The 12,387-nt window shown below is 33.3% G+C and overlaps 1 protein-coding gene across 1 annotated transcript; it reads left to right on the top strand.

Moving 5' to 3' along the window:
• The first annotated feature begins 2,612 nt into the window (after positions 1-2,612).
• On the top strand, positions 2,613-3,505 carry LOC130591747 (uncharacterized). The gene is made up of 2 exons (XM_057395597.1): positions 2,613-2,978; positions 3,304-3,505. Exons 1-2 carry the CDS (start codon positions 2,633-2,635, stop codon positions 3,312-3,314), a joined length of 357 nt encoding a protein of 118 aa, XP_057251580.1. The 5' UTR covers positions 2,613-2,632; the 3' UTR covers positions 3,315-3,505.
• Positions 3,506-12,387: the final 8,882 nt, after the last annotated feature.

Genomic DNA, 12,387 nt, shown 5'->3' with positions numbered 1-12,387 from the left:
AAGATGTCCCTACGAAAACAACTTAAACTATGCTAAGTATAAGCCTCTCCATTCCAGATTTCCCAATGGTATGCATCTGCGAACCTGTAATGTCAATGCAATACTGACTCTGCTCACCAGAAGGATCATCACAGGATCAATAGGCAAAGCCATGATCACACACACAAACAAGCACGTAATCAGCAAAGCTGAGTACTACATATCAGCATAATAATCCTAAACATGATACTACAAATAACTTGCAGAAATAAATAATAATAAGCATATAACAAACTGCAGATGACTCTTACTGAACTAGACTCTAAACTTTTATTTCTTCTTTAAATGGAATAGTTATGGGACGAGTTGTCTATACTGAAGTAGGAGATATGGGAGCTACCACATATTCCAATTGACCTGCGATATCGAGGAACCTTTGAGCTAAAGAGAAAGGTGATCAATCCAATCCTAGGAAAACCATGGCACCACCATGTACTCCAACCCTTAGTGTCCAACTCTAGACGTGCACCAGTCTAAAGTCTATAACCTATCTCGTTTCACTTTACGTTGCATTCATTTTATACTTGTGTTGACACCAACCAAGCACATAACACTCACAACTAACAATCACATAACATCACAAAACTCCTTTTTAATCTTAGAATCAACAAGTGTTCACAACTTATCATTCAAGACTCCTTTAACTTCTTTTATTCTTTACTAACTTGCCTGTTGAACCTAGCCAACAGTAAACTGTACCTTTATATAGGTATAACTCATATTACCAAATAAGATCCACGGTTCTTATAAGATAAATAAATAATCTCAAAGAATCTATGTAACACATGATTCCAACTTACTTACATTAATTCACTCACGAATTAATACCAAAACTGAACTTATCTGCTTGCATCAAACTTCCATACAAACAGTCATACTCATACATATTCTTAGTTTACATGTAGCACACAGGCAAGTAACATGTAAAGCAATTTCAGTAAATCATATATATGAACAACAAGGTCCTATACATGATACTAATAATAAAAACATCCCTAAGCATGTTTCTAACCATATAGCACGTAGACTATGTACGTACCTTGTGTAAACGAACGGTAGGCCACTTTTTCATCTAAAAGTCCCCTACTATGAATTCTCCGCCTAGAAAATAAAATAACAAGTAAATACTTTGAACTAAAAATTACAGCAACTTTAAAAACGTCCCAAACCCTTTTAAACGTCTTTAAAATCGTTTTTATGTATTAAACTTTCATTTTTTAATCCCTAGTATAGTACAACTATTCTAGTGATTAAAAATCATTAAAAACCTTAAAATACAAACTTTCTGAATTCCAGCATTTATAAAAATTTATAAACTTCTGAAAATATATTTAATGCATATAAAAATCATATTCTAATCAAAACTCATATTCATACTTTAAATTATAGTTTCTAGTGATTTAAAACCCTAAAAACCATATCTTTCATAATAAAAACGAAAATAATAAATACTAAAATATTTTCATATAAAACGAAATATATTATTATATTATACATATGAAAAGAAATATATTCTTCATATAAAATAATAATTTAAAACATAAACATGCTAAAAACAATAAAATAATGTAAAAATTAATACTTTAATGGAATCTTAGAGAAGAAGAAAAGAAAAGCAACCAAAACAATAAGGAGGAAAAGAATCAAAAGGAAAAAGGAAGAAAAAGAGTAATATACCGAATTCGCGAGTGAAATATGGCAGCAGAATTGCGAAACTTGCAGAGGCCATAACTAATAGAATAAGAATCGGAATTGAGTGATTCTTGAGCCTAACTTCAATAACTTTTCGAATCTAAAACTTTCAAGAGGAAGTTTTGGCTAAAAATTAACGGAACTATGAGAAATCTGGCCAATCAGATTCGGGTGAAAGAAAAAACGAGTGAAGAGAGGAAAAAGAAAACCATGAGGAGAGAGAGAATAGAAAGTGGCGTGATTCTGAGAAAATAAGTGTGTAGGGTGAAATAATTGGGTTTTAGGATATTTACATAAAGGCTAATCCTTTTAGGTTTAGGAAAAGAGATAAGATTTAATAAGATTTGATGACTAATAAGATGATCAACTTAGGACTTTAATCATCAACAGGACTCTTTTCCTTTTCATCCTTTTAGGAATTTCGATTCCATTAAACTTCTTTTTCAATATGCTTTTAATAATTAAAACTCTTATTAAAACATGCTTAATTAAAATATTACAAATTTTATTAAGCTATGAAAAATATTTTTAGTTGACTTTTAAAATAGTCAACCCTTTTTAAAAGTCAAATCATTTTCCAAACTCATTTGGATTTAAATATAACCACATAAATACTTTAATATATTTATGAAAATTCTTTAAAATTGTGGGGGATTACACTATGGATCCTATTCCTACCATAAACAAAGCTTTTCAACTTGTCCAGCAAGCAGAAAAGCAAAAAGAAATATCAGAGAATATTGAATCTGGGTTTGATGCAAGTGCTTTTTTTTTTGCCAACAAAGGAGTATTTGGTGGAAATCAGCAACATAAAGGGAACTTTCAGAACACAAAGGGAGTTTTTCCTAGAAAAGAGACTAAGGAGGAGAAGATGAGAAAATACTTTTGTGACCATTGCAAGATGAAAGGTCACAGCAATAAAGATGGTTGTTTTAAGCTAAATGGATATCCATATTGTGATCACTGTAACATGAAGGGTCACACTAAGGAGGGATGCTTCAAATTACATGGATATCCAGAACGTTCTAAGGGCATGGTTCAGAAACGAAAGAGGGGCATGTCTTATGCTGCAAATGTTGAAAGTGGTGAACACAACAAGGATCAGGAGGAACCTCTGGACTTTGGGAATCAGAGAGACACCACCATGGTGAACAACCTTGTTGAGCAAGTTCTCAAGGCTTTATCTATCAAGCAAGGTGAGGGTAGCAGCAGTTCAGTAAACAACTCTCATCTAAGCAACTTTGCAGGTATTGTTTCTTTAAACAGTGCTCAATATTACTATAAATTGCTTGGTAGAGACACCTGGATTATTGATTCAGGTGCTTCAGAACACATGGTGAATAGTGATAAATCTTTCTTTGAAAAAAGGAGATTGGATAATAGTGTTCATGTTGGGATGCCAGATGGAACACTTAGAGAGGTGAAAGAAACAGGTTCCATTCAGTTGGGCCTAAACTCATACTCAGGAAATTATACATACCTGAGTTCAAACACAATCTCTTGTCTGTAGCTAGGCTGATACAGCAGAACAAATTGAAGGTTATGTTCTCTGATGAAAGTTGTGTGTTTCAGGACCCTTCTAATGATGAGGTGGTAGGAAAAGGAAGAAGATATGGAGGGATATATCAACTAAAGTTGTCTGAAGAAAAATGGACAAAGAATGAAGGTGTCAGTAGTTTCAAGGATTGTAATAATGTAGTTTTGAACAAGAAAAGAAAAGGAAACATTGTGCTGTTTCATCAGAGACTAGGACATACTTCTTTCTCAAAATTAAAACATATACCTCAATGTGATTGCAGTGGCTTAAGTGAATTATTTTGTGATACATGCTGTTTGGCTAAGCATCACAGGCTTCCATTTCCTATCAGTAAATCTATTGCTGATAACATTTTTGATTTGGTTCACATTGATTTATGGGGACCTTATAGGGTCAAAGCCATTACAGGAGGGAGATATTTTCTTACTGTTCTTGATGACCATTCTAGGGTCACTTGGACTTTTTTAATCAACAACAAGGAACAGGTAAAGGTTGTTGTGAGCAATTTCATTGCCTATGTAAAGAATCATTTCAAGGCAAATATCAAAACCATTAGAACTGACAATGGAACAGAAATTGTTCAAGGAGAATGTGGGAAGATGCTTGCTGAGCAAGGCATTTTCCACCAAAGAAGTGCTCGTAGAACTCCCCAGCAGAATGGGAGAGTTGAGAGGAAGCATAGGCATTTGGCTGAGACTGCAAGGGCCATGAAAATTCATGCTGGGCTCCCAAATAAATTTTGGGGAGAGTGTATTCTTGCTGCTACATATATCATAAATTTGCTTCCTAGTTCTGTTATTAACTGGGAAACCCCTTTTGAAAGGTTGATGAAAAAATCTCCTGATTACACCCTTTTAAGAACTATAGGGTGTTTGTGTTATGCCACCAATTCTCATACAGGTGGGATAAATTTGCCCCAAAGGAAGAAGATGCATCATGCTAGGCTACCCAAGTGGGCAGAAAGCTTATAGGGTGTATGATTTAGAATCTCATAAGATTCTAATATGTAGAGATGTGGTGTTTAAGGAAGATAATTTTCCTTTTAAGGATTCTTCTCAACAAACACCAGCCAGTTCTTTTTTTTCTCCTTCTTTTCAGGATGCAGATACAGACATTTTTTCAATTGATGTAGAAGGTGGGGATTATAATGAGCCACCTGGTAATCATGACATCCCATCAACTGCTGCAGCACCAGGACAATCATTTGCCTCTGATGATATTCTGCATGATACTCAGGAAGAACAGACTGTATTCACTAGAAATGAAGTTTTTTAGAGAAGATCAGAGAGAGAAGAAGATTCCAGTCAAATTTGATGATTATGTGACCACTCTCAGGGCACCAAGCAAAAACAATGAAGCTGATCAGAGAGTAGAAGCCTCAGGAGCAAATTTTGTCATGGCTACATTGCATAACAAGGACTACTATTCCCCAGAATATGTTATCTCTCTTAACAATGTGCTGAAAATAAGAGAGCCTACTTCTTTTAAGGAAGCTTCACAGGATGCAAAATGGAGGAAGGCTATGGAAGAAGAGCTTGTAGCTTTGGAAAAAAATGGAACCTGGGAGTTAGCTACTCTTCCAGAAGGCATGCAAGCATTGGACAGCAAATGGGTTTACAAGGTGAAATTCAAACCCAATGGTGAAGTAGAGAGATATAAGGCCAGATTAGTGGCCAGGGGTGATAAACAGGTGAAGGGTAAGGACTATAAGGCTACATTCTCACCTGTTGCAAAATTTTCCACAGTGAGAACCATGATAGCCCTTGCTACAAAGAGGGATTGGAAACTGCATCAACTAGATATAAATAATGCTTTTCTTCATGGGCATTTAGAAGAAGAAGTATACTTAAAGATTCCAAATGGATACACTGGTCTACACACTCAAGGGCAAGTTTGTAGGTTGAAGAAAAGCCTTTATGGCCTAAAACAAGCATCTAGGCAGTGGAACATAGAGCTAAGAAAATTTCTCAAGCAGCTTGGTTACACTCAATGTGCCAGGGATGGTTCAGTTTTTTTTAAGAAGAATGGAGGTCACATCAGCACAGCTCTAGTCTATGTTGATGATCTGTTACTCACTGGTGATGATGAGGCAGGCATCACTCAACTCAAGCACAGTCTTGATAGCACCTTCACTATCAAAGACTTGGGTCAGTTAAGATATTTCCTTGGGATAGAAATAGCTAGAAATGCCCAAGGAAATGTGATTAATCAAAGGAAGTACACTCAGGATTTACTACATGATACTGGTTTTCATGATTGCACTTCCACAAAATTCCCTTTTCCAAAGGGTATCAAATTAAGTACTGATCAGGGAGAGCCACTTGAAGACCCTGAATCTTACAGAAGTCTCATTGGTAGACTACTTTATCTTAACTTGTCCAGACCTGATATCACCTTTTCTGTCCAACAGCTCAGTCAGTTCATGAGCCTTCCTAGAAAACCCCACCTCCAAGCTGCACTGCATGTTCTGAGGTACTTGAAAGGCACTGTTAACTATGGCTTGTACTACCCCAAAGAAGGTGGGGAAACCTTCATGGCCTACTCAGATGCTGACTGGGGATCTTGTCCATTCAGTGGAAGATCCTTGACTGGCTATTGCATATTCATAGGAGGCTGTTTAGTCTCCTGGAAAACCAAGAAGCAAAAGGTTATCTCTAAGTCTTCTTGTGAAGCTGAACTCAGAAGCATGTCAATGACTACTGCTGAACTTACTTGGCTCACTGGCCTATTTGAAGATCTGCATCAACAATTTTCTCTCCCAGTTACTCTATTCTATGATAATATTTCAGCTGAACATATTGCTCATAATGATGTGTTCCATGAACGCACCAATCACCTTAAGCTTGATTGCTACTACATTCGAGAAAACATTGAAGCAGGCCTTCTCAAAACTGCTCATGTGAAATCTTCCCTTCAATTGGCAGATATTCTTACAAAGTCTCTCTCAGCTGTTCAACACCTTTTTTTGTCTTCCAAGTTAGGACTTGTCTGCTTAGATCAAGTCCAACTTGCGGAGGGGATGTAGAACCATGGGTGATTAATTAAGATTAGGAATATTTCTTTCTGTTATCATAGCAGTCATTGCAGTTAGTATGGTAGTGGATGGCAGTATTGTCAACTAGCCAGTAGTTTTTTGCTCGTTATTTTGTCCTATGTGATCATGTATTTTGTCCTTTGTATTATGGTGTGCTGTCACCATCTGATTGTTTTTCTTCCTAGTATATATATATATTACAAAGGGATGATACTAGGTTTTTGAGAGCCTAGAATTCCGAGCCTCCTTTTGTGTGAACCAAGAGCAAATCTCTTCAAATTTATATATATAAAAATTAATATTGAATGGGAAAATATAAGTAATGTACATAAAAGTTTTAAGTAGATATGACTATAAGATTTTATCATTATGTTGCAACATTAAATTACGAAATAAATTTTTTAAGTTTTAGTGTTAAGCTATATTGGTTATAATAAATTTAATTTAGTGTTGAACTATTAATTAAGATTTAGGACCGCCAAATATATACCCATTTTTAGGAAGCATAAGGAACTTTTGTTTCTTGTCAATTGTATGAATTTATATGTTTCAATAACGTGTATATTTCTTACAAATATAAATTGTATTACAACATATAAATAAAATAGCATAATGAAGGAAACACATACATTTAACAAAAAGAATACAATTTCACATATTTTTCCTATAGAATTTTCCATTGAAAAAAAACCTATAAGTCGATTCTGTATTCTTTAAACCACTCGTAACTAAAAACTTGATAAATCCAGCCGCATTTACTTAATTTACTCCCATGGCTATACAAATTCATTAATAAGCCACTTTATACTCTATTAGATTAATGTATTTATAGAAAATTAAGCAAATGTATATAGCTAATACAGAAACAGAAAAAACACTCCTATCTGACATGAGTTGTGACTTGTGATTAATTGGAATAAGCGGGGTGGGATTCTGGGAATATATTAGGGTCACTTATGAGATAACCAAGAAATATCAAGAGAGAACAACATAAGTAGGTAAATAAGTTTTGCTTAACTAGTCAAGTAAATGGCACGTTAAAGCATGCACATTGCACACATAGAACTTTGCATGACATGCAAAAGCGAAGCTCCACTAAACCCTACGTCAAAGGATAGCTTTGTCTAGCGGAATTAACCAAATCACGGCATTATGTTACGCTCTCTTCAACCTAAGTGAATCGAATTAATTGAGGATGTACGTATCAAATTATTTTATTTTTGGAAAACTTGTCATCCTAAATCTCTAGTTTGAGGATATCTTATCATATTATTTCAATAATTGATCTATTTATGAATAATTTTAAGGGTATGTTCTCTTCGACATAAAACAGTTGAATTAAATTGAACTGAATTGAACTAAAATAGTGATATGTGAGAGTAAAAGTATTGTTCAAAGCTGAATTGAACCGAAAATAAGTTGGGGAGAACAAACCCTAAATATGGTCACACTCTTGCCATTCATATTGGTCTCTAATTACTATTACCTATTTTACAAACTATATTTTTCTCTCTTTTTTGGGTCTTGACCTCTATTCTTCCCTATCCTTTCCAACGACAAGGCTGCCATAACTATATAATTGGTGCATGCTACATATGTCTTTTAACATGTTAAGTTAATATAATTTAAGTTGAAACTAATATTAGACTAGTATCATCAAACTTGGGAATTTTTTTTTAGATAAATTAAATGTATGAAACCTCACATTTAATTTAAAAATTATAATGACTTTTTTTTTCCAAAAAATAAATCTTTCCTGTATTATATTGCATGAAATTAGTTTACAAGAACACCTAACTTAGCGTCTAATTGATCTCAAGCTTAGCTTAATTTAGCAACTCCAAAATGTTCAGAAGTTTGTGATTCAAAGTCCTTTTTTTTCTTGTACTTTTACTTTGGAGTAAATTAGACGTGTAATTCCATGTGACTATGTTCTGTAATTGTAGTAAAAAGAGTAGGCTTCTACCATAAGTTAATTATACTCCATGTAGTTAATTGCACACCGGCCATATGATATATATGGAGATTGGTGTGAGTCATGTCAATTATTTGATGAAGAAGCTCCAAGTTCGATATCAATTTTGGTTTATCACGGTACAAATGAATTAAATCAATGGCAGTTGAAGACTTAAAGTGCAATTATAATTCCTTGTACCTGATTTCTATAAGCTAAATACTTCGAACATAATCAATCAAGTTATAGGAAAATGGTTCCATGTAATATCATTCCTTCTGTTCTACTGTACTCTTAATTCATCATGGAGTTAGGACACCCATCAATCACACTAAGTACTAGGCTCACAAAAATGTTAATGAGCCATATAATATTGCTTGCATGCCTTTTGTTCTATACTGTTAAGGGGCATTTGGTTCATATGATTCTGGTATACGAGGTATGAGTTTAAAATGAGCAAAACTCGGCCATACCTAGTGTTTGTTTACAAAATTAATAGATTTAAAACCAATACTTCAAATTCATAAGGTATGGAGTTTAGAAACTCAGGGATAGGTGGGTATGACTCATACCAACACATCAAGGTATCAAATAGAAAAAAATTCATTCCCAAATAAAACCAAACACATGGTATTAGGTATAAAGTTTCAATCCTATACCATCTTGGTTTCATTCCTGATTTCAAACCCATACCACTATATGAACCAAACGCCCTCTAAGAGTTAGGACATCTATTAATCAAGGCTCACAAAGATGTTAATGACTCATATGACAATACAATTTTTTTTTTTTTTTTTTGAAAGGAATGATATGTAATACAATTTTACATTGTATATCTACAAACATCACTCTAATGCTAATATGAAAAAACAATTAGCCAAATTACTAACATCAATAAAACATTACTCCGAGTAAGAGAGAATAGCCAATAAATGGTAACATTTTAATACATACTTACACATAATAATTAAAAAAATAAATATTGAAGAAGGGTGGGAGGCACAAAAAGGGGATATATAACATGTTTTTGGCTAAACCTGAGAAAAAGTTTTTCTCAGGTTTGGAATTAAAATCAAATCGTCAGATGCTATTATTTTCTATCAGATCGATATTAGAGCAAGCAACTTGATGAAGGATAATTAATTTCTAATATATGACGAATTATAATATATAAACTAGTTATTAGGCCCGGGCTACGCCCCGGGTAAGGAAAAATTTCAATTTATCAATATTGTACTTTAAGATGATAACACTAAATGTTATCTAGTCTAGTGGTTAAGACTTTAATTTGTGTTCTTGAGGTTGCGGGATCAAACCCTATACTATGCAATTTCTAATTTTTTTTTATTGTTGTAAATGACATGGAGTATAACTCCCTTAGGGAGAGCGCCACATGGCACCATTCTTGATTTCTGCACGCCTTATAATATATTAGTATAGATAACCCAAAAAATACCAACTTGTGATGGTTAATGATATTAACATACTATAAGAAGAATTATTGTAAGCCTCATTTGACTAGTAAAATTTGTGTATAAACCATAATTCATCATTGACATTTTTGCCTTATAATCATAGTATAAAGTAGACTTCCTTGAAGTTGTGAGTGTTGGCAATTTTAAGAGCAATATTGTTATATTGGAAAGTTAAAAGCTTAAGTTACCAAAAGTAGGAAGCAGGCGAAAATATAAATGCAATGTCCTACTTATAGAGTTATACGCTAGGAACAAACTATGGAGTAGTAACATGAGATCGTGACTTTGCTTGTTCTTTCATGCAATGACTTACTTATAGGCTAGGAATTAATAAACTATGGAGTAATAATTTATTGAAATGGAGTAATAATTTATTGAAATGGAGTAATAATTTATTGATATCATGACTTATGATATGTTCTTCGGCATAAAACAACTGAAGCGAATTGAACTGAACTGAATAGTGATGTGTGGTAGTAAAAGTATTATCCAGAGTCGAACTGAAACTGAAACTGAACTAAACCAAACTGAATTAAACGGAAAATAAATTAGGAAGAACAAACCTTAGCTTATTATTTCTACAAAATAGTTGGTTGTGATATGTGAGGTGGCTTAGAAATGGTTACCGAGGAGAAATGCATGGGCAAACAAACTAAAAAAGACATATTGCAAAGTGCATACTTTACGCCATTTTATGATGAAGCTAGTAGTATGATATAAGTAGTACATCACAATTCACATTATATTCCATACAAATTTGAAAAAGATGGAGCATAAACTTAAAAAACTTTTTTAGAGATGAGAGAATCTGTTATTTTGTGAAAGAAAATGCATAATGTGGGACCCATAAAATTTGTTGGGAGGTTTGGGAGCAAATCATCTAGTTGTTGGCTTCTCAACAGTCCAAAAAATAAGGTGCATTGCGTGGCAAAATAGAAATGCATAATAAAGCTGAGTAATAAGGTTCCAATTGTTGAGAAAATGCCACCTAGGATTATATTAGTCCAAGTAACTTGAAAGAAAATATAATGAATGAAAAAAAATAAAGGATGAAATTGAATTTGATCAATTAGTGTTGGTGGAAAACAAGACACGCCAAATTGAAAGGTAAAGGTTTTTGTGGAGGGATCCACCATGTTACCACCTTAAGCGGCCGTGATTTTGGAAACTCTTTGGGTTTGGAAAAGAATAATCTTAGCTCTCTTTTTCTCCTTTATTTTCCTTTGATTCTCTTCAATTTGATTACTTCTTGTAGTTTTCTAGTGAAAGCTTTGAATTTTTGGAGAAAATTGTGGGAAATTAGAAAAGTTTGTCTTATACTCATTTTGTATCTTTATCAATCAATAATATATCTATATATTTGATTGAATAATACTACGATTTTGTGTTCTTTTAAGATGAAACAAACTGAATTGGAATGAATTGAACTAATTAAAACCGTGAGAATAACGACTAGCATTTTAGAAAAAAAATGTGGGAGATTAAAAAAGTTTGTCGTATGCTCTCTTTGTATCTTTATCACTCAATAATATATATATATCTATATTTGATCGAACAATACTATGATTTTGTGTTCTTTTGAGATGAACAAATTGAATTGGAATGAAATGAACTAATTAAAATTGTGAAAATTAGCTGAATTGAACTAAAATTGTGAGAATAACTAGCTTAATAGAATTGAACTGAAAATATATCCAAAAGAGCAGGGCCGACTTCCTCTGTTTTATTATTATTGCAACATATTTCATTGAAACATTTTCTAAGAAATTTCGTAGCCAAATGTATGTTATCATTTTGGAATATGTTCAATTTGGTGTATGTCTCTAGATTTTATTGAGATTTTAGAAAATTATATTCTCTTTGATGCCATTGAGATTTAGTGAATATTTTTTGTGGTGTTATATCTTTTATGGTTTCACTAATCTCATTTTTGATATTATGAGAATTCAACAAAATTTTCACTTTGGATTTTACCTCCAGCTCTCGCCCGTTTAATTTCCACGCAGAAATTAAATTAGGACGTTCCTATCTAAAAAGATGGTCTCATACAAGTTTTTAAAGTTAATCTCTAAGTCAAAGGTCAAACAACATACATATGGGGTGAGATCAAAGGTGCAATTATGAATCTCACTCAAACACAAAGGTCCTGTAGCGTAAAATTGTGTCAATCTTCTTCTTCATTCCGTACTTGGGACCTGAGAACAGAATCTAACTTCAATTTATATTAAAATCAATATTAATACAATCAGAGAGATATTAATTAATAAGAACAAAAATTAAAATCTCGACTCTAATAAGATTTCATTAGGGAATATCAGTAGGGGACAATCAGAGGATGTTGCTTGACGCATTTGCATTAAACTTTCCTCGTAAAACGAGTTTATTTTTTGTGTGTGAAGTTATTATTTTAGAGCATGAGCTTGCATGTGACCGATTGAGTAGGGCGTAAGCTAATTTACCCCCTTGATCTTGAGTCTAGCTTAGGGTGATTATAATTTGTTACCGTATATATTTAATTAATGTATGCATGTTTAGTAAATTTTGCTTAATAATATATATGGCCACATGCGTACATATTCTCATAGACATTAATATATCCATGCACACGTCCACTTTTCATCCAGATTATATGTATGGGTATAATTATGAACTGCAA

This window comes from Beta vulgaris, chromosome 6 (genome assembly GCF_026745355.1).
Source record: "Beta vulgaris subsp. vulgaris cultivar EL10 chromosome 6, EL10.2, whole genome shotgun sequence".
NCBI lineage: Eukaryota > Viridiplantae > Streptophyta > Magnoliopsida > Caryophyllales > Amaranthaceae > Beta > Beta vulgaris.
This window is presented reverse-complemented; position numbering and strand designations above follow the sequence as displayed.